At 42.7% G+C, this 23,187-nt stretch overlaps 2 protein-coding genes across 7 annotated transcripts in view; one reads left to right on the forward strand and one right to left on the reverse strand.

The window, feature by feature from the left end:
- Window positions 1-13,448, forward strand: part of cbx7b (chromobox homolog 7b) — a 28,489-nt gene extending 15,041 nt beyond the window's left edge. Inside the window, exons 6-7 of one of the 2 annotated variants that reach the window (XM_085170152.1) lie at window positions 1,382-1,594; window positions 1,700-13,448. In XM_085170152.1, the coding sequence (XP_085026278.1) occupies window positions 1,382-1,572 (191 nt within the window). In that variant the 3' untranslated portion in view covers window positions 1,573-1,594; window positions 1,700-13,448. Of the gene's footprint in view, window positions 1-1,381 lie in introns of both variants that reach the window. The other variant, XM_085170151.1, reaches the window with a different exon arrangement.
- ep300a (EP300 lysine acetyltransferase a) overlaps window positions 8,056-23,187 on the reverse strand; it is a 30,817-nt gene continuing 15,685 nt past the window's right edge. For 3 of the 5 annotated variants that reach the window (XM_085170144.1, XM_085170146.1, XM_085170143.1), the window contains exons 16-31: window positions 22,962-23,080; window positions 22,754-22,817; window positions 22,413-22,588; window positions 20,731-20,819; window positions 16,938-17,048; window positions 16,478-16,534; window positions 16,305-16,382; window positions 16,132-16,199; window positions 15,654-15,804; window positions 15,082-15,228; window positions 14,831-14,944; window positions 14,539-14,704; window positions 14,266-14,433; window positions 13,948-14,109; window positions 13,548-13,829; window positions 8,056-13,376 (exon numbers count right to left, since the gene is read on the reverse strand). In XM_085170144.1, coding sequence (XP_085026270.1) covers window positions 10,290-13,376; window positions 13,548-13,829; window positions 13,948-14,109; window positions 14,266-14,433; window positions 14,539-14,704; window positions 14,831-14,944; window positions 15,082-15,228; window positions 15,654-15,804; window positions 16,132-16,199; window positions 16,305-16,382; window positions 16,478-16,534; window positions 16,938-17,048; window positions 20,731-20,819; window positions 22,413-22,588; window positions 22,754-22,817; window positions 22,962-23,080 — 5,039 coding nt within the window. In that variant the 3' untranslated portion in view covers window positions 8,056-10,289. The remainder of the gene's footprint in view (window positions 13,377-13,547; window positions 13,830-13,947; window positions 14,110-14,265; window positions 14,434-14,538; window positions 14,705-14,830; window positions 14,945-15,081; window positions 15,229-15,653; window positions 15,805-16,131; window positions 16,200-16,304; window positions 16,383-16,477; window positions 16,535-16,937; window positions 17,049-20,730; window positions 20,820-22,412; window positions 22,589-22,753; window positions 22,818-22,961; window positions 23,081-23,187) is intronic. The other 2 variants (XM_085170147.1, XM_085170145.1) reach the window with 1 other exon arrangement.

Raw genomic sequence — 23,187 nt, forward strand, 5'->3', positions numbered from 1 at the left:
CTACATTAACTTGATACAAGCATTGACACCGGGTTGTTTTTGTCCCAATCAACCCTCACTGACTAGTCCTTTTCTAAGGTTTTAAGTAGCTTGTTCTGCTGTTTGGAGTGCAAAGACCCGAGTCAGGGGGAGAGGGGCTTAAGCCCATCAATCAAGTGACTAACACAGAGAGAAGAGCAACCACACACTCACGTTTACACCTCTGGGTGGCTGAGAATCACTTACTATACATGTCTGTTGTTGCAGTTCCTGTTGTTTCTACCTTGCTGTCCTTCTGATCAACGATAAGTCCCATCCACGTGCAGTTGTTTTTCAATATGAGATACCATCCGTCCATTTTCTTCTGCTGATCCATATCAAGGTCACCTCTCCCACCCATCATAGGCTGGAAGATGGGCTACACCACCTTTCAGCACTTCTAGTGTAACTCTAGTCTTTTTTCTTCATCCTCCATCTCTCTGTTCTGTAAATGTACTGTAGTGACAGAGCATCTCCCAGCTGTCAGCAGACTATCATGCTGTTCTCTTAATGCTAGTGTTATCCAGAAGGGTGTCCAGGCCACAGTGTAAGTCTGTGAATGCACGATTGTTTGTGTTACAAATTTTCACACATCTACTCAGGCTATCTCCTGGGCTCCTCCCCACCCAGCTGCAATAACACATACACAGGGTAGACCCAGAACTCGCTGGAGAGAGTATCTTTAAAACCCCACAGCGAAGTGGAAAACAATAGGGGGAAAAGACATCTGGAATACCCTGTTTATCCTGCTGCAACCCTGATCCAAGCTTGAATAAGTGGAAGAAACTGGATGGATAAATTGTTTATGTTTGATAAATATTGTTTTGCCCCGATAAAGAGAGATGGTTTGGGATGATTGATTTGTCATTTACTCGCTATGAGTCATTAGTTATTATAGTAATTAGTGATCATTAGTTATTATTAATCTCTCTTGTGTCTTTTGTCGTCTCTCCAAAAACTGTCTTCTTTCTACCCTCACCTTTTCCCCTTTCTGTGAAAAGGGAGTTTTTCTTTCCCACTTTCGCCAAGTGCTTGGTCAAAGGAGATTGTGTGATTGATGGGGTGCTCTGTATTATTGTAAGGTCTGTACCTGACAATATAAAGCACCTTGAGGTGACTCTTGTTGTGATTTGGTGCTATTTGAATTGAATTTAACAGGGATTGCCTCCTCTCCTAGTTCAGTAACAGGGAGTGGTCTAAGCAGCCACGTGCACTCTGTCAGTTTATAACATGCATCAAAACAGATCAGTCAAGGCAAGCTAACTCAGAACACGAGTGGCAGCCTTGATGCAGTAGTTGTCTTAGTGTAAATGTACACTTTTCACCTTCTGCCTTTCTCCCTCTGTGTCCCTGCCTCAACCAGGACATGAGAGGACAGACGGCTGGAGCTCCACGGGACCAGACGAGGGCGCCACATCAGAAAATATCTGGAGACCCGTCATATGTCCGGGAGAAATAACTGTCACAGACATCACCCTGAACTCCCTCACAGTGACTTTCCGAGAGTCAAGAGTGGCCAAAGGCTTCTTCAGAGACTGGGGCCTGAAAGTCTGAATGCTGGAAATGGGGTTGGCAGGTTAGCAGTGGAGGCATGGCGAGAGGGAGCTGGAGGCACCGACACAGTGGGTAAAAGGTGCCACAGTAGGCGTTTTCACTCTCTCTCTGCTTGTCTCATTGCCAGCCTCTCCCAACTTTCTGAGTGGTACATTTACATGCACAGAGTCACCTGAATATAAGCTGATCTCCAGGTAAAGTGTTATTTTCATTGTTCTTGACACTTTTCCTACAATCAGACTGAGTTGCCTTGAATAAGAAGAGCATTACATCAATGTTTATATTAAGAACAGGATTTAGAACTTGAGTAAATCCTGAAGGGAAGTTATTTTGTTGTGGTTCCAGTACAATGAGAGGCTTACTAACCCAAATTTAGCAAATAAAGTGATGGCCACAGTAAGGACCTTCTGACCAAAACTTAAAGAATGGCCACCATACAACTTGCGTAGCATTCTCATGCATTAAATAAGTGGATCAGCCACAGAAGAAGTCCACGTGGCACTTCATGTGGACAACTGCAAAAATCTTGCTCTGCTCCATTTTTCTAAGTGAATTTTCATTTTTTTATGACAACCAAGACGACAGAAAAACATGGAAAGCTACATCTCCACAGAGAGAGATGAGGTTATCCAAACACAGGTCCAACACAAACGTGATGAAAAGACAGTGCTGGATATCTGTGAAGGCATTGAATACTGGCAAAATCATTTTGGTATCTGTTCTTTCCTTTGCCACTGGAGCAAAGACTGGGACACATTAAGTATTTCAACTAATTATGACCAAGGTACAGTCAGAAACACTGACAGATCAAATGTGAAGAATGTCCAGACATCTGGAATCAAACAGCTGGAAATGTGTGGAGGTAAAATGGCTCAGAGTTTACTTGTATTGTTGGCATTGCTTAATGCATAGATGTCCAAAGTAAAGCTCTCCTCTAGAGATGTCTTTCAAAGAAACACAACTACAGTCGCACAGTAGTGGATAGGGGTTTTCTTTGTTACCCCAAGGTATAATAAAGATGCAAAACACATTTCTGCCACGACAAACCATTTAAAAAGTCACCTGCTTCGTTAGTTTACCAGGTTCGGTTGTTAAGTGCGCGCTGCATAAAGTAAGCAGAGCGGCCAGATCACACCAATCCATCCAAGCTGTCAGTGGTGGGTCATTTAAACTGAGATTGGTTATGGCTACCTGAAACCAAAAACTTAGTTGCTTTGAGAATGAAGTATTTCTTCTCTTTGATGTCCCAAATGTCCAAATTATTGACCCATGTGGATTTAAAATCCCTGTAACTGTTTGAAATTGCATAAATGTTCATCCCGGAGGCATTTAGACAATGATGGAAAACAAGCAAAGTAGCGCTCCCGCAGGCAATTCCATGGTTTTAGTGATGGAAACACAGAGCTCCGTACTTTACGTGGATCTCAAGTTATGACTGAACACTGTGAATCGAGAGGGTCTTACCTTTCATGCAGAGTCTTTATTTTTGAACTCCAGCGATGAAGTATATGTAGTAGTTTCACAGTTTAAAGTAGCACAAAACTGGAAAGTCAAACAGCCAATTCCTTTGATATTGCACTTTTCATTAGCGCCTGAGCAAATTTCTTGGCTAAATGTTTGACCTTACATTAGATCTTCTTTTTTCTCTAAGCCCATTTGCCCCATGACGAGCAAAATCCACTGACAACTCCCCACCAGCGTGATCTGAGTTGGCCATTTGTGTTTGTGTAATAGTTGGCTTGTTTTTTTTGCTTTAGACATGTTAGCTTTGGAGGTGGTTCAAATTTGTCTGGCCTCTACCCTTTGACCTGTTCAACCTGGGTATCCCTACCAGGAGCCTCTGCTCCCACTGGCACAGCTCTCCTGGTCAGTGAAGCACACAGGCTACATTAGTAAACATGTGAGGAAGAGAAGGGAGGAGTTCTCTGTGCATGTAAACGGAGCCACACTAAGCCAGCCTGACTGGACTCAAACATTTTGTACATACTCAGTGAGGTGGGCTTAGGTGTCAGACCCATACTAACACACAGTGCTGTACCTGTAACCTGTAAACTCATAGACTGTTACTGCTGTACAACACGTGGCTTTAGTCTTGTATGCGTTTCAAAATCCTCCGAGAGAAGATTTGATCCGCCTGCATGCCTTTCTCCTCCAGTACAGTTACTATAGCGATATAAAGACGGTGTAGTCTTCTCTGTTCAACTAGCTCTTCATCTCCGCACATATAGCCCACCATACAAGTGACAAATTTGTACCAAAATGAGAAACGAAATGAGAGAATGTATTAAGGAATTGCACTGTATTAGCATCATAGAGGTTTGTGTGTCCACCGGGAGGCTCTCTTTGCAAAGACTGATGGGTAGAGTTTCAAAGGCAAAGTTTTAAAGCTGCTACCAGCTGATGTTTCGCACCAATATTCAGTCCCTTTTAATCATATCATTTGCACTGTCCTTATCCATTAATGCGATTCTTTTAAAACTGGAAATGCCTCATTAAGTCAATTACCAAACAAGACTCTCCGCTAGTTTTGTCAACCGTGTAGCGTTCCAGCACAACTTTCAGAAAATGTGCTTTTCAGCTAATAAAACAGATAATATTAGTAACCCATCATCCAACAGGATGATGGGTTACTGACATTATCACTGGCTCTTAGCCAGTGATAATGTCATTTAGTAATGCAGGAAAACCTTTCAGTTTTAAACAAATGGCTCTGAAAACAAAGAGGGACTAACGTGGACATTAACATGTAAAACTGGGAGAGTCTTATACTTTAAAATTTGAAACGGTGTAACTACACGTAGAGTCTCTTATGTTGGAAGCTGTAACAGGCTTTATAAAACACTTTTCCAAACTGTATAAATCCCCAGTCACACCGGCCTAAAGACCAATAGGAACCCAAAGTAATGTGCGTAGAAGAATGCACACTTTTCCAGAGGGACCGGTGGTGTCTGAGGGGCCGCCAACTGATCTCTAGCAACCTATAACTGGTTATCTCATAACATAAGTATCTGTAACATGATATATTCACAGGAATTATGAGTAAAAGGTCATTTTGGACCAGGCTAACCTATAGCTAGGGTGACCAGATCCCAAGAAACTGAATGTGAGGGACACGTCAGCGATGCTGAGAGGTAGTCTGAAACGTTCATATCCAACCACAAAATAAAAATACAATAAATTGTCCATGTTCCAACTCTCCCAGTAAGTAAATACACTACTGAAAAAGAAAGCTCAAGTTTGTTCTTATGCTATGATGTGATGGGCTTTATATACTCCTGTATTCTTCTTTTTTATGTCTCTCTTATTCCAGTAGTTCTGTTTGTATCATTGCATAGATTGGACAAGGAATCAAAGTGCTGCACGGTCCCACATAAGGAGGGGCTTCTGGTCACCCGAGTAGGTTTGGCTTATTATTTTACATTAGTTTCATCACCGGGTTTTGCTTAGAGATTCCTTCTTTCGTCTGCATTTCCATGAACATTTCTTCTAATGTTGCCTGAAAAAGTTGAGTTTTTGCAGTTCATACATGACTTTAAACTAAACTTTAAAACACCACCTCGCTTCAGTTCTGCTAAAAAGGTTTCAGAACACCGAGAGATGAAAATCACAGAAATCCAAATCATTTAGATGATATTAAAAACGATTAAAGATATCAACGTTCAAAATGATCAATTCCACGACATCTGAGCAGCCAGCGGCTCAAATAAATGGAAACCTTGACAAATGATTGCGATGTGTTAATCAAAAGTGGAAGGTTTGAGTTATCAGGGAGCGACACTGAATGATCAGTATTGCAAACTAAGAAGTAAAGCCTAACTCTGGACCCAGCAGGTCAGTCTGACTCCACAGTCTTCCACTGGGGACGCAGGAGCCGATGTGATGTGTCACATCTATGGAATCTCCCACAGAGGCATCGCATTGGTCCACATGTTGTTTATATCACACTGAGGATTGATGGGTCAGCCTCTCATGATCTTTAAACTGTCTCTGTGTGACAACGAGCTGCAGGGAATGGAAGTGCCTGATGTTGCCTTTTTTTCTTTTGTCTGTGGAGCTTTTAGGGCTAATATTTCCCTTTTACACACACACACATTAACACACCTTTCCCGTCCCAGTTTTTTGTTTGGTTGTTGTTGTTTTTTTTTGTTTCTGTATGTCTGGATTTCACCATCCTTCAATGATGTTACTAAGACTTGAAAAACAAGGCGACGCGGGGAGGAAGCCGGAGAGGAAACGTGTATTTTTTGGTGGTTATTTTTCTACAGTGACCTGAATGTATATTTATTCTTTGAGGGTGTATTTGTCACTTCGATGACCAACAAGGATAGTTTTTTATACAGTTTGTGATAACCACCGAGCTCATGCCATACTTCAGTGTTGCTGACATGACGTAAAAAGCACCTTGGATTTGACGTTGCCTGACGTGGTTGCTCGCGCTGCTTTCGTCCACCACTGAGCGAAGAACCTTGCACTTTATTGTGATGTAACCCTACAGATTACATGCTCCGGTCTATGAAGTGTCATCGTGTATAAACTATTTCTATGGTACTACTAAAATAAATGTTGCTCATATTTAATATCATTTGAAGTCAGCCTCTTGATTATTTACAGTGAGACGAGTGACTTTTTCCAGGTGCAGTTTTGTGTCTAAAGGTTATAACAGATCTACAGTGGGTCGACATGTGGCGTCACTTTAAGTGAACTGAAGAACTGAATATGAGGTAAAGCTCTTTCAGAAAGCCTCCATGGCTTGCATGTAAAAGGCACAAATAGATCTTAAAGCATTTCTCAACTTAAGCCTTCTTAAGGTAATGGACACAAGTTACAAGACCTACGGAGAAGAGAAATTTAATTTACTTAAAGGTACAGTCAGTCGTTTTTAGAGTTTGAGTAAAAATAAATATAGATTAATTCGTGCTTAATTCCATCTTCCAACAAGTTGAGGCATTCTCATAAACTTAGACTTAGGAGCAGCTGCTGGTTTGTGGAAGCCGCCGTGTTGAATACAGTGGCTGAGATGGACATCGCTGTTCTGTGTAATTGCTTTTTTTGTTTGTGGCTTATTAAGCAATTAACGTAAGAGAAGAAAACTCATTTATGTGCCGTAGAGGCAAATTTTAATGTGTCTGCAACTTCAGACTCAAGATATGAAGTTTTATATTTTATCATCTGAGAATGGCTCCCCTTCAGCTAACAAGTGAAAAGACTAAAGAAAGACATATTGTATTGGACTCATTTCACAAAGGTTTACAGCCTGTTCCAGAGTAAATATACACAGCAGACTGACAGCGTAGACTCACTGCAGGTGCAGCTGGGATTACCTACTTGAATTGGCAGAACAGAGTTCACGTGACTGCAATCTACTGCTATCTAGTGGTGAAATTTTACTCAGTGTACCATTAAATACATATTTATATGTCCTATTCTTTTCTTAGAAAAACCTAAATTGTTGTACTTAATTTATAGTCATATTACATTGACTTAAATGGTTGTACTTTTCTACTGCAGACAGTCTGTGATATCTCTAATGCCATGTTTAGGAATAACGTTGGGGGACGTTCAAAAAATAATAACGCAGAGGTTTTTTAAAAGCAGATTTCAAGTTTAAACTTTGTTTCTTTGACTTGATAGTTTTCACATATTTAGACCATTGACTGTATATAAATGATGGATGCAGCCATCAGTCCATTGTTGGTTTGTGGAGAATGATGATGAAAGCTCAGGTTTAGCATTTTTTCCATCTCCATATTTGTTTTTGTTTTTTTAGGTATGCAAGTCCATATTTGATTGAGAGGGTAAAGCTGGAGATTTATCAGCTAATCTTAGCACAGTTTAGACAGCTTAATTAGCAAATTGCATCTTTAATTTACTGCATTTTATTTGAACTTCCTGTGATGCTAATTTAGGCTAGTAAAAACAAAACTCCTTACTGGAGAACTTGGAACAGCTGATGCATTTGCATCACTTTGCACAGCACTGTGATAAAAAAGCCATTAAAAACAGTCATTCCCCTAAGATGCTTAACTTTAAAACATAAGTAAATACATTATTCTTACCTACACAGTTGTGGTCTGTAAGGAAGGAACTTGGAAAAAACAAATCTCAGGCTTAAAACTCGGACAGAATAGTTTTTTTGAAGGCAGCTTCAAATGACAATTCAAGAACTCCAGTTTGGCATTTAGTACAAGATATAGTAAATTTTAAGGATTATATACACGTATTTGAGAGTTTGAAAAATATCTGACAATATCTGATCTTTTAACAGAAAACATGCTGACACAACTTCCTTCTAAAATGCTAGAGCTGAACAAACTCGTCCCCTCCAAAACAATTTTCAGTGGCAAAAACCCTTTAAACCTCTTCATCACTTAAATATGGAATTTTTTAGACTTATTTACTGTCCATCTTCAAATGGCACAGGCTTCTGACTGATGCGCAGATGCATCATATTGTCATTAATAACTGACAGAGAAAAAAAAAGTATTTTTTCCCAATGGTACAAACATACTTTATTGTACAATTAATTTATTGGCAAAAACAAAAACAATCAGACCACCGAAATAACTTAAAAGAAACTAATGAAAATGGAGCAACAGTTATTTTTGCTTTCTCTCAGCAAGCACCAAAACTGTTAACAAGAACAAAAAAGAGAAGAGAAGAGAGTGGTCAAAGATTCCATTTGAATACTAAACAAATATTTAAATAGTCTTACTTCCAGTCTCTTTAGGAAAAAGAAATGATAAAAACAAAACTATTTGTTCAGTTGCCATCAGTTTGTACAGTGATTCAGTATGTTTACAACTATATTCATGTACATGAAACATTTCTTCAAAACAACCAAAAAGAAAAGAAAAAAAAAGGATGGTATAATATACTCCAAGGCCTCCCCAGGCGAACTGAAAGACTGTCTGCAGGTTCTTTTTGCATCACCATAACATCTTTAATACAAAAACAAAGCATGTTTTATCTATTAATTCCTGTAGCTTCAAGTTTTATTTCCAAAAAATAAAATTAAATAATATATCTATTTATAAAAGACAGTTTTTCCTTGTTTTTTTTTTTTCTTATAAAATAAGTCTCAAGATATATTGCCACCTGGTTTCTGATGCATTCCCTTCCCCATACCCAGCAAGCCCGACCTTTAAGAAAAATAGTGAGCATGTGAATATTGTGTCTTCAGTCCTCTCCATAAAAAGCTAAATGACCAAATTTGAACTCTTAAGTCACACCTCTAACCGACCCCAGCTTCGGCTCATCGTCGTACAGGTTCCCTGTCTTAACTGCTGAGATTGTTTAGGTGTGCGACTCGGTTGCTATAGCCTCCCTAAAACCTTACACAGAAAAAGGCGCATTGGTGCTTGTGACCGACTACACCCCATACTGTACATTATAGAAAACAAAACAAAACAATACTGTACAGTAGCTCAGGAGCACTTTTTTTTCCAAACACATACAAGCAAATATTCAATCAAACAAGAGGAAACAACAGCAGAAAATGTCTCTGCTCATAAGATTTTAAAGTATGTACACTTATTTTACATCTTTCACTTTCATTACAAAAGAAAAAACAAACAAACAAAAACAGTATCCAAGTCCACCATTTCTTAATTTGTACAGTACTAACAGTGAATTAAACCTTGTGGCTGAGAGGCAGTCGTGAGGGTGTGGGATGGGGGGAGGATAAGGATGTAAGGAAAACCGTTGGGGTTCGGGATAAAGGCGGGATTTTAGCGACCTCTTCTCCAGGTTACTGTTCATAAATGCAGCTGTAATATATGTACACACAACCTCTTTTCTTTTTTCTTTTTTTAAATCATCAGCGAGCTTCAACAGCTATAATACAGGTATATAGTACGCAGGTTGTGGAGCAGGAGAAGTTAGGATGAAGAAAGTGTGCACATTCACAGGAGAAGTGCGAAGAGGCGGCCCCATAAGGAAAAAAACCCAAAAGATCTTACGGTTTAATTCAAATTATAGAAACCCTGACGAAGACAAACCTGGGATAGCTGTCAAAAAATGTAAAAAAAAAATCAAACTGCATTGAACACACCTTCCTAACCACCTACAAACCCAATAAATATACTTCTGAATCGCTGCAGTCACTGGAAAAAATCTACGTTTGTGTGTCCAGAAGAAGGGTTGGGTAACGGAAGATATGTTGATGCCTGATTAACGAATCGCCGAGGGCACGAAATAATAATAATTATAATAATATAGAAATAAAATAAACGTACTCTGCAAAATAGATACAATCATGATGGGTATTTGAGGAGAAAAAATAAAGGATTAAAAAAAAAAAAAGTACATCATGTCAACTCTCATTTTTAGCAACATTTGAAATCTTAAAAATATTCATAAAAAGGCAAAAATTCTCAGTCCCCAAAAATATTGTCATATACTTAAAGAAGTAATATCTTCAACCTGAAACACTGACCTTCCACCTTTTTTGTACACAATTGGCAAAAATATATAGATATTTATTAACAGCAATAACTTACCATTGTTTTAATTTATTCAATTATTGACTTCTAAGATTGATGTTGCATCTCCCATAGGAAGGAAGCTTTCAGTTCATATTTATACATCAGAAAAATATTTAAATAAAAAATAAAAACTTCTAAAACCCCAAAGCTGCCCCGCTCTCCTTTCATGGCAGTTTGTCATTTGGGGCAACAGATCAGAGCATCACGACGGAGAGAGACAGTACAGAGTCAAGGCTACATCAGGTTGTGGTTAATGTTCGTTCCCAGCTCCTGGTTGTTGTTGTTGTTGCTGCCGCCGCTGTTGTTGTTCCCACCCAACATGTCTGACTGCCCCCCCTGTCCACCGTGCATCCCCGTCATCCCACTCAGCTGAGACATAATAGAGTTCTGGTCCGAATTGTACTGACTAGGATCTACAGAACTACCTGGCTGCTGTTGCTGGGGTTGTGGAGGTTGGGGTGGTGCCATGTTGGAGTAATGTTGACCGAGATGCCCTGGGTGGGGCGACCCACTCTGGGTCTGAGGGGAGATGCGGTGAGGTGAGGGCTGAGGCTGGGAGGAAGGCTGCATGCGTGGGGACGGGCTGGAGCGTGGAGGCTGCGACTGTGGCCTTGGTGAGGGCTGAGGGGACCGGACCTGACTGCTGAGCGATCCAGCTGGACCGAGTCCTCCTTGTCCCTGTAGGTGGTGATGGGGGGACTGGGCCATCTGCTGCTGGGGACTCATAGGACTGCTATGGTGGGCTGGAGAACCCCCTCCAAGGTGCTGCTGTTGCTGCTGCTGCAGGAGCCTCTGCTGGATATTTTGGGCAAGCATGGCTTGGGACGTCTGTGGCATTGGAGGGCCACCACCTGCACCACTCTGCGGTTGTTGCCCTGGCCCTGATCCACCTTGTCCAGGCTGGAGTGGAGGTCCTCCAGGGCCTCCATCTTGGCCTTGAAGACCACCCATTTGATTTTGCTGCTGCTGCTGCTGCTGCTGCATCAGCCTGTGCTGGAGCACTGCAGCTACTTGTGACATCTGGTAGCCTTGCTGGCCTAGCTGTCCTGGCCCACCTGGTGGTGGTCCTTGCTGCTGGGGAACCCCTACACCACCCCCAGGTTGGGGTTGAGAAGATGGGGTTATCCCTGGCTGTCCCTGGCCAGGCTGCATGAAGCTTTGCTGGCCTTGTTGCTGCTGCTGGAGTCCTTGAGGCTGCTGGAACTGGCCGTGGTTCCCCATTTGTTGCTGTTGTTGTTGCTGCAGTCTTCTCAAAAACATCTCTCTGAACTGTGGTGTCATATTGGCCATGTTCCCTTGCTGACCTGGTTGCATTGCTCCCTGTGGCTGCTGCTGTTGTTGTTGCTGCTGCTGCTGCTGCTGCAAAGTGGCCATTTGCTGTTGTTGCTGTAAGTTTCCTGGCAACATCGGGCGCTGCTGTAACTGCTGAAGCTGAGCCATGGTGGGCATATTTCCTCCCCCTACTCCACCCTGAGGTATGTTCATCCCTGGCTGGCCTGACTGGTTCACATTAACCTGCTGTTGTCCATCCATGTTGGCAAGCTGGTTGGCTCCAGGCGCTCCTATACCAGGCAGACCTCCAGCAGCTCCTTGGAAACGCACACCTCCAGGACCTCCTTGCGGAGGCCCGCCTGCTCCTCCAGGGCCACCCTGAGCACCTTGATACCTGGCTGCTCTCTGCCGAATAAAAGCAGCCATGAGTGTTGGGTTGGAACGAAGGATGTTGAGGACTTGCTGCTGTTGCAAGACTGAGCTTGGGGAGCGTAGCGCTCGCAGGAGATCTTGTAGTGCTGCCTGAGGCAAGTTCCCCGATCCAGCTACTAATGAAGCAGGTACCCCCCCTGCTCCTCCAATTGCCTGCATCAACCCTCGGTTTCCTGGTTGAGGCTGCTGCTGATTCAGCATTTGTTGCTGTGGTTGGGGAACTGCTGTCTGCTGCTGTGGTGTCATATGACCCATCATGTTTGGCCGTTGTTGTTGGTTCATGGTTGGTCCCCCAGCACCCCACTGCTGGTTTGTTGGCTGAAGCTGTCCACCTGGCTGGACCTGCTGCTGAACTTGAGGCGGCAATTGTGACGGAGGACCACCCTGTTGCATCCCTGCTAGCGTTCCTGGTTGCTGTGGATCTAACATAGTCCTTCCATCAACTCCCTGAGCCTGGAGCGGCATGCCCTGGGCCCCAATGTGGGGCATTCTCATCTGGGCCTGGTTGTTCTGATGGTGAGGATGTGGAGGTATCATGCCCCCCTGTCCCAAGCCACGCATGTGTGCTTGGGCATGAGCCATCTGTCTCTGGGTCTCTGCCAGGCGCTGGATTTTTAGTGCCGTCTCTACAGCAGCTAGGGGTGGCCCTTGCTGCTGGCCTTGGACACCCATGGACCCCTGGCCTTGATTGGGTGGTGGTTGTTGCTGAGGAGGGGTTGCTGGACCCATTCCAGGTTTCCCAAGGGGCTGATGAAGAGGAGGGACTCCAGCTGGTCTGGGGTTGTATGGAGGCAAACTACCAGGATGTTGCTGCTGCTGCTGCTGCTGCTGGAGCTGCTGGAGATTTGGTGGCTGCTGCTGAAGCTGAGGTACCATCTGCTGCTGAGGAGAATTCATCATCCCCCCTCCGCCTGCTGACGGAAACTGGTGGAGATGGTGTTGAGGGGGAATGCCACCACCTTGCTGTTGCTCACCTGGAGTTCCCATACCACCCATCCCAACCCCCTGCTGCTGAGAAGGTGCAGACATGTTACCCTGGGTAGGTGTCTGTGGGGTAGGGGGCTGCGTTCCCGATGTAGGGGTACCAGGACCAGTAGCTCCATTGTTGGCTCCAGGAGAGGGTTGTCCATTTCCCCCAGGTGCTCCTCCTGCAGCGGGCTGGCCCACTCTCTGCATGCTGGCCATTCTCCTTCTCAGCATCTGAGCTTGCTGAAGCCTGTGCTGCAGCTGCTGCTGGCGAAGCTTGTGCTTGATATTTAGACAGAAGGGGACTGGGCACTTGTTTTCCTGACAGTGCTTAGCATGATAACAACACAATGCGATAAGCTGCTTGCAGATGGGGCAGCCACCGTTGGTTTTTCTCTTGCATCCTTTTGTGTGCTGAACGACACGTTTCATCTTCTGGCAGGACGGCAGAGAGCAATTGGCATTTCGGCACTGGCATGCGTGGACGAGCGACTGGATACAGCGCTGGATGCTGAGGCGACGGGAATCTCCGGGACTCTGAGTGGCAGCGGCAGACTGATTGCTGCTCTCATCATCCAAGCCGAGGCCTAACTTCTCCATCTTGTGCTCATGTCCCTTAGTGTTGTAGCATGTGATGCAGAGGTCGTAATCCTAAAACAGATGACAATAGAAACAGTTAGAAATGTAACTTGGAAGTTTTTGAACAATTACAATAATAATAATTAATTATTAATTAATAATCAACAATTAATTAATAATTAATAATTTGTCCTGGGACAAATCAGACAAACCAAACACACCTCACTTCTCTTTCCAACTCACCTCACAAACAGTACAGTGGAAGCGAGTCTCCACGTGGTGTTTGCACTCATTGCACGTGTAAACGAAGCGGTCCTGGCTTTGGTTGTGCAACTCCACCAACATGCACGTTGAGCTCCACATGGACCTCCTCAGCGAGCTGAATTCAAGGTGCTTGTCTCGGGCCAGTGTCAGGAAAGCATCACGACCATCCATGAGGTCACATGCCATCAGGGGATCTGGGTCAGCAATAGGGGGCAAGGCATTTGCCATTGGGCCTGCAATCAGCCGAATCACAAAGAACACCTAGGAGAGGAAAAGAGAGGAGATCAGATGAAACGTAGTCTTTAAAACAGTTTCAAGTTTTTGCCAGCAGCTCACCCCCCAAAAATGGCAAAACCTCAAAATCCCCCACCCCACATACCTCTTTGTGTTTTTCCATAGTGGCATAGAGTTTCTGTGATAGGTCATTGGACACATTAGGCATCCCAGGCTTCTTCTTATTGGCTCGGCTCAGGCTGCTCTTGTTCTTACTAGTCTTTTTGTTGTTCTTCTTCTTTGCATTTTTGCTGTCTCCTTTTGTGTCCTGCACCAAAAAATTAAAAAAATTAAAAAGAATTGTGGTTTAAAACAAAACAATCACACTGATGAGAAACTGCCGTTTGCAACGCTAACCCTTATTCACCCCTCTTTCAATCAGTGCATTTAGATTCAAGAACTACATTGAGTCGTTAATTCTTACATCAACACTCTCATTGGAAGTGCTGTTCTCCTCCCTTTTCCTCTCCTCCTCCTCCTGCTCCAGCTCCTTGATGCTCTCCTCCAGCACATTAGGCCAAAAGTCCCCCTCAAAGTAAGGCAATTCCTTGGCACTGGTCAAACGATCTTCTGTCGCCTGCTTGAATATATCCTTTTGGGGTAAACAGACAGTATTGTTAATACGCATGTATTATATAATAAAGTTTATCTTTACTCCTGTTCTAAACCCTCCAGAGGTCAAAGAATGCCTCTTTACCTTGTAGTCATGCACTATCCGTTCTGCCACAGCTTTATCCAGCATTTTCTTGTACCACTCCTGAAGGCGTTTGGGCTTCGGGATCTTCTGATCTGCAGGGTGACAGTGGAAGATGTAGTCGTCGCCTTCGCTAGGTGGGCAGGCCCAGATGTGGCCGGTGGTGTAGCTACGAGTTCAAACAAGAGAACACAAATCAAACACCTACTGGACAAATTAAACTATATCAAAATAACAACTTCTTATAAGAATTTGTGTAAATAAAATAAATGTTTTGTCTTGTAGCAGCACTCACCCCAATTTCTTCACGTACTCCAAGTAGCCAATGAGTATTTCATGGTAAACTGCTGTTCTTAGACAGCGCGGCCGAAAGAAGTGTACGCTATCCAGGTAGGAGATGTACACTCGCCTGAGTGGATGAATAAAAAAAATGTAACTTTTAAAAAACCATTGTGTCAAAACTGCTGAAACTGCATTTTAAATGATTCCAACATAGAAAAACACAAAGTACTTGGTAAAAGTTTAACAATATGGTGATATCTTTACCTCTGGTTGGGCTGAGGGCAGTCAGATCCATACTCCTGAACATGCATACCAAAGAAACAGACGTCTGCTCCATCAATGTCCTCGAATGCAAAAAGGGCTTTAGTCCTGTATGGGAATGACTCGGACATCTCGCCGCTGTCCACAAATCTGGAGACAAAAGCACGAGTTAATACAGGAGCTGTGAATAATGTTGAAAGCCTATACTCACAGACGTCTGCAACAAGCTGATAGCTAGATTGCATTTATTTCATCATAATTATTAGCTTAATCACTGTTAGCTTCCATTTCAACACTATTTTATTCAGGAAATTTTAAATTAAAGGCAAAATCTTTTGTTTTAAAAGCATTTATAGCTTTAACTATCCATTACTCCATTCTTTACAATTCAGTAAATCGAAAAATTAATTCACAAATAAACACTGACACCTTTCTTTATCTCAAATAATGAAATGTTGCAGGTTTTACCAGACGCAAGATTTCAACTTGAATTCCCAAAACGCCTTGATCTAGTTGACAAACAAGAGCTGATGTAGGTAAAACCTAGCTCCAGCTCTGGATGAAGAGTGTTGTACCTGGACTTCATGCCTGGTTTGACCTCCACGACTTTATCAGATACATGAACAACACGAATGAAGACCTCTCCAGACTCTGGGTGGGCCTGTCGCTTTAAGAAGTCGTTCACCCTTTGCTCCAGAAAAACCCCCAACTTCGTTTGGGGCAACCCTGTGGGACAGTTAAGTTAGTCAACAACTGTATAAAACAGCCAGCACGAAATGACAAATATAAAAACTTCTGTTGGTAAGTGTACGTCTAACACACTCTGAACAACTGCAGGGAAAGACATCAAGCTGGAGGAAAGCCAACACAAACTTTAGCTGTAATTATTATTTTCTGTCAGAGTTTGGTCAAATGTATGAGCAACATATAGCCAAAGTTAATTCGGGTATAATTATATGCATATACACCCCCATTGCACCAACGACAAACTGATCTGTGTGAAACACTAAAAGCTGCACAATAACAAAAGTGAGCTCACAAATGTCCACTTACTTTTGGCAGAATACTTGTTTTCCTTCCTCGCCTTATTCGACTTCTTTAAGCAGCCATCACATACAAAACTATGAAACAGAAACAAGATGGATAAAAACCAAAATCAGGTTTTTACCAAACACCAGCTGGACTTTCACAGAAATCAAACAAATGGAAACAAAAAGGCTATTTACCCTTCTGGCCAGATTGTTTCATTGTGCAAGACGCATATCTGATGCATCTTCCGACCACAATCCATACATTCAACAAACCTGACCACAGGGACAGAGGGGAGGACACAGCTTAGACCAAATCTCTTCACCCCACCACAAAAATTAAATTTGCCCATGACAAAAGGCAGACTTACAGCTCAGGGTCCAGTGTGTCGTTCTTCTTCTTCTCAAACTGATCCTTGCTTATTGATCTAAAACCAACAAAGAGGGATACTGTAAAACTGTAGCAGGGTGAAATTGAAAATAAATTATTGCAAAACACTTAATAAAATCTCTTTCAGGGCCATGCTGAGGAAATTAATTTTGATTAGATTTGAGTGGAATACAGAAATGTTAATTTTCTTTTCTCGTTGACGTATTAAAATCTGCTAAATCAAATATTAGGTGTGAAGTCTACATCCCATGGCTTTGCTGGTAAAGTTTACACCATGAAATATGATTTAAGCACACCTATTGCAGTTTCTTTTTTTCCTATAATAGAAATGAACAGTGTAGACTCACACAAGAGATTAACTGGAAAGCATTAAAAAGCATCTAGCATGCTGAAAGGTGACATTTAAGTTCAAAAAGCACATTTTATTAACCAATACTCACGTCTGTGGCTGGGTGGGGTCGTCACCCAGAGAAACGGTCTCTCCCTGGATCTCGTTGAAACACTTTTCACAGTAGTGGTACCTGTTAGCAAGAAGCCCAAATTTTGGTGAACTACACCGTTCCCCACAGCACAGTCAACCACAGACAGCGCATGGGAGGGCAGTCACCAAATGGTATAGGACATGGGCAAGGCAGGGTGCCACAAGCCAAGCAAGCAGGAAGTGCAGGAAGGAGGAACGCAGGACAGCAGGGAAGTCGTCACCGCAACAGCCAGTCATGATTGTAAGGGGTGAGGAAATGAGGTGGAGGGGGTTGGTGGTACATGGTGGGGCAAGGCAAATGCAAGCCAATGTTGATATCACAATCATTTGGGGAGGGGAGACAGACAAGTCGTATGGCAACAAGACGAGACAAACATCCAGGACAACACACAGCAGAGAGCCGAGGCAAAGCACAGATTAGCAATTTGGACATGAGAGGATGAGCAACAACAGCAACAACAACAACCACCACAGCTAACAGAGCAGGAGCAGAATCAACAGGAGCTAAATGGGAGCAGGAAGCTGTGGCACAGGACGTAATACAAACACTCAACAGATAATGAACAAGCACAGACAACTGCTCAGCTGTTCATTCAGGAAGTTCATTTTAAAGTCGGTCCTTTCACATTCCTCTAAAGTTTGCATGACTGGACTTAATAATGATGATGACGATGATAATAATAGAAATAATTTTTTAAAATGATCAAAGGAAGATTTTGAAAGTGTGGCATTTATTGTCCAGTTTCTTCCTACTTCAGTTTGCGTTAGCATCGTTTCCCCACAGTTACATTTTACTTTGGCGAGTCACCCATTATTTTTACTTGATTTACTATCGATAATGTTAATTACATTTAACATTATTGATTTACTAGTAACCAATCCACCACAGTTATTTTGAAAAGTCTGTCACTGCCAACTACAAGTAGGCTGGTCCTCAATATCCTTCACAAGTCCCTTGTCCTTTGGTGGAACAGACTTTACTCGACAGTCTCTGACTACAGCCTGTGATGCCAGTTTTGATTGGTTGTGGAGAGCCACCCTAACCAGAACCTGCAGCAGGGTGGAGAGCTATGTCTCGCTATGCTGTAGGAAAAAAAAATAAAAAAATTTGGCACCTGCAGTCAAAGGTGACAAAGCAGGAGTCCATCCACTGGGTAGAGAACTTACTAAGGAAGGCAGATGATTAAGCCTTTGATCATTGTCATAAAATATAAATGATATTTCTTTATTAACCATTTTAGGAAGCGAGGGAGTGTTCGTTTGCAGTTGTTCATGGGTTGCCTGCCTCGCTACCACACAGATAAAATCTAGTACTGCGGAAAACACTGGTGTTTAAATCTCCAAAAGTTGAATCTGTTCATCTGTTCGTAGCGTTTTGTGGGAGAAACGTTTCATCACTCATCCAAGTGACTTCTTCAGTCTCAGCTGACTGCAGGTTTCCCCAAATCTTATAAACAGCACATTTGCATAATGACTGAAACCAGCCCACTGAAGGAACAATGGGCTGGGAGGTCAGTTCCTTAATCATAATTATGCAAATTCTCATGACCACTGATCAACAACCACTGACCAAAACCCACTGATGAAAGACCAATGATCAATGGCCATGAGTCCCGTTCACAGAGAGTTGGGGAATGGCTGCAATCACAGCATTGTAAGATGGTGAAAGATGTACCCTTAGGCCCCGACCTCGATTCAGAGGTGGTCTTTCCCTTTTCACGTAAATGGCCTCCTTGACTCCGCGCTCAAACCAGCGTTCTTCCCTGTCCAGGATGTGTACATCCTCATCATTGAAAGAGTGTCCACTGGCCTGTAGCTGTAAATAGACTGCAGAGTCCTGGCCTGACGAGGTGGCTCTTCTGTGTTGTGCCATCCGCTTCGCCAAAGGTTGTTTGGTTTCCCCGATGTATAAATCCTGGCAATCCTCCTGGCACTTAACAGCGTACACTATGTTACTCTGTTTGTTTTGGGGTTTAAAAACCACAGAGACCCGGTGTTTAGAAAAAATGTGTTTCAACTGCTCCGATACTCCTGACACTATCACTATTGTACTATCACTTATTGATCACTACAGGTTTTCGCTTGGGCAGTGGTTGTCCTTCTCTCCTGGATCGGCTGGAGCTTTCTTTAGGCGCCTTTCCAGCTTTGACAAAAGTCCAGCTGGGATAACCACATTTACTCAGGGCCTTCTTGATGTGATGTTCTTCTGCCTCCCTGGCCGCTGTGTCAGTGGGGATGGTGTTCGCTCTGTGTTGTAGCGTCCTGATGACACCCAGTTTGTGCTCCAGTGGATGATGAGAGTAAATGGTAAATGGTAAATGGACTGGTTCTTATATAGCGCTTTTCTACTCTTCTGAGCACTCAAAGCGCTTTATACAACTTGTGCATTCACCCATTCACACAAGCACATTTTTCCTAGGTGCTTTCTAACTAACTGACATTCACACACATTCATACTCCGATGGACGCATCGGAGAGCAATTTGGGGTTAGTATCTTGCCCAAGGATATTTGGCATGCAGACTAGGGGAAGCCAGGAATCGAACCACCAACCTTCCGATCAGTAGATGACCTGCTCTACCACCTGAGCTACAGCCACCCCAGAGTCAAACCTTAGATACTGATCTGTATGTGTAGGTTTGCGGTACACGTCAGCTTTTAGATGTCCCCCATTACTGATGGAAATCTCACAGTCTAAGAAGGCTAACCTGCCACTTTTCATATCCTCTCTGGTGAATTTGATGTGTCGGTCCACCGAGTTAATGTGATCCGTGAATTGTGGTACATCCTGAGATTTGATTTTCACCCAGGTGTCATCCACATATCTGAACCAATGGCTTGGTGGTGTTCCAGGGTAGGATAGCAAAGCCCTCTTTTCCACTTCTTCCATGTACAAATTGGCCACGATGGGTGAAACTGGGGAGCCCATGGCACACGCATGTTTCTGCCTGTAGAACTGACCCTTGTATGTGAAGTAGGTGGAATGAAGACACAGTTCCAAAAGCAAACACACTTGGTCGATGCTGAGAGTGGTCCTGTTGCTGAGGTTGGTGTCATCCTGTAATCTCTTACGGACTACCTCCAACGCTTCCGTGACTGGGATGCAAGTGAAGAGAGATGTAACGTCGTACGAGACCATGGTTTCATCTGCCTCCATAATGATATCTCTCACCTTCTCAACAAAATCCAAAGTGTTCTGGATGTGGTATTCAGAGCTGCCCACCAGCTTGAGGATCGAAGCCAGAAACTTGGAGATGTTATAGGTGACAGAGTTGATCATGCAGACAATCGGTCTTAAAGGTGCACCCTGTTTATGTATTTTCGGTAAACCATACAGACTTGGTGTAGACTCTCCTGGGTACAGCCTGTGGTATGAGGTCCGGCCATTAGCCTTGTCTGCTTTGCACTGGTGTTTAAATATTCTAAGCTTTCTTTAAAAAATCTCTCTCACACACACACACACTTCTTAAAGAATGTGATCAGAGGACTGACTGTTAAAATGCCAGTGCATTAGGCACCACATGGAAATATTTAATTAAAAAAAAAAAAAAAGGAGAACATGAAGTGAAGGGAAGTGTTTAGGGAAACAAAATTAATCAGATAATTATTTGGCATTTACCTCATATTCTCTGAATACTGGCCCACTGCTTAAACTCTTCTTAATGGCTCTCTTCTACAATCCCTTCCTCTTTTACTATCCATTCTTCCTATTACCCTTCATTTCTTTATTGCTCTTCCCTTCTCCCCCCATACCTGTTCTGGTAGCTGAAGTATGCAGCGTCTCGGGGGATAGTACACAACTGCTTTCCATAGCAGCACAACGTCTGAGGAGAGAACTCCAGCTGATGGAGAGAAGCAAAGAAAAATGATAAACAACTTGTTAACCTCTTGACCATCAACAACTGAATCTTTAGCCACTCAGCATCATGTGAATGAGGCAAACTCATCAGTGCCCTCTCGCTGGTATAGCCTACGATACTTATAAAAGTAATGAAATAAACTCCCGGAGTCTTACTTTTATGTCCCTCGACCTGTATGTGGGGAGCTCCATCTAGGCAGCTATTCCATCTATGTCATATGATTAGCATTGAAGCTGCTGGATAGCGCTACTTCAGTCAAGTGCAACGTTAAATTGCACCACACCCCCGCACTCTTGCTGGGACAGCTGCCCGAGTTAACAACCCCACACCACACAACAGTACTATTATCAACTCTAAGCACTTCTTAAAACTGACCTTCAGTTTAATCACACTGTGACAGTGGCAAAGATTTATACACAATTTCAAGAAAAATGTTTGTACTTGACTTGAGGAACCAGAAACAAAACCTGAACCTGAAAAAAAACTCACAGGAGACAACATTTCCCAAGTTCTATTTAGGTTTTTATTTTATCTGAGAAAAAAACTTTACTGATTAAGTCAAGTTCTACTTCGATTTGTCACACTGTGCTAAACCTTCAAGCCAGCTTTTAATAATAGAGGGGCAATCAGTTTTGTTATTTGTCTGCAAAACCAAAAATAGCAGAGTCTAATGAGAGCTGAAATGTGATATCGCAGTGGCATGCTCAAGGCCAATTTTAGCTATGAACCCACTTCACTTGCTTCTGTTTTCAGGTCTGAAACATGGTCAAGGAATTCAAACACACATCTTCAACCTGCGTTTTATAAAACCGTAATAGTTTTGGACTCCATGGATTGGTTCACGTGTTGAAACAAAACCTCTATAAAGTATAAAAGTGTAAGACTATATCGGCATCACTCCTTAATATTTAGCCAGATACACTAAGCCCTGGTTTACTTAGACTCTGGTTCAAGTTCATTTGTAAATACTTTGATGAGTTAATTGGCCGGGATAATTTGAACCAATGCAAACGTGCACTCAGGTCTTCACACCGTGTCAGGATTGGGATTCTTCACCTTTGGTGTTGTTACCAACTTAGCACCTTAACTTGAGCAGTGTAAGTGACGTCCTACAATTTGGGAACGCGATATCAATCCAGTGCATTAATAATGCTTTGTTTTTGTTTTTTTATCCGCATACATACTGCAAATTTCTTTACAACCGCTCAGATGAGAAAGAGCCATTTAGGAACACTTAGCTAAACTAAATTAGCTTATTAAAATAAGGGTTAGTTTAATAACCAATAGTTGTTTTATTTATTTTTTTAATAATCGTGTGAGCTCTGGGCTGCTATACAAAACATTTGGGACATTTGTCTGTCTATGTAATGCACTTTCACTAGATTTTCTGGCAGATTGCTTGTGTTTCCACTTACATGCACAATACTTGCCGAACATATAAATGACTCTCAAACTATTATCGAACTCTGTTGAACAACTCTAACCTATGCAGTGCTGTTGCCAATTTAAGAGTGACCTGAACCCACTCCTATTCCACCTCATCCATTCAGCCAGTTATTCCACACTTTGTCTCACCTTCCTCCCACAACAGTAGCCAAGACTCTGCATCACAGGGTCGATCTCCTGTTCGAAAACCTCAGCCAGCTTGGAGCAGTACTTGTAGACTCGTGAGGTTTTGCGATTGTACAGCCAGGCATTGTTGAACATCAGCCAGATGTCTTCCACGTACTGCCAGGGCTCCTGGTACTGACCTTAAACCAACACACGCAAACCATGATGACTTTCCAATCTAGAAATCAAAAAACTTTTACACTTTTAGTCCTCCCTTCTTAACACATCAACTTCTAACACCCCAAAATCCATGCTTTTTTGTTGTGGTCTACTACGTTTCCATAAATACAGCAGCACATACTAACCTGTGTCTAGCTTTCGCTTGATGGTTGATAAGTCCATTGGGTTCTTCACAATGTCAAAGTAATCCTAGAACATCACAACGTCAAAGCAGAGCAGTTAAGCCCTCTACTAAAATCTGTACGAGTTAAAATGCAGATAAAAAGTTCAACTTTTTTGCAAATGTGAAACTGAGCAAGTATAAATAATCTAAACCTCAGCAGGGTTACATACAGGTATGCAGAGCAGTTGAGGATCAACAGGCATTCTGAAGGGCAGAGACTCTGGATCTTGTCTGTAGAGAGATTCAAGCGTGGGCATCAGGGCCTGACGAAGCTCCTCCGGTTTGAAGACTGTAAGAATGATGGAGATTAGAGGGCAGAGTGAGATGAAAGGATTAACAAAACATGATTCATTTTCAGCAGGTGTAAAACAGCTGGTAAAAATTTATTTTTGACTT

Source organism: Neolamprologus multifasciatus, chromosome 8 (assembly GCF_963576455.1).
Source record: "Neolamprologus multifasciatus chromosome 8, fNeoMul1.2, whole genome shotgun sequence".
Classification (NCBI taxonomy): Eukaryota; Metazoa; Chordata; class Actinopteri; order Cichliformes; family Cichlidae; genus Neolamprologus; species Neolamprologus multifasciatus.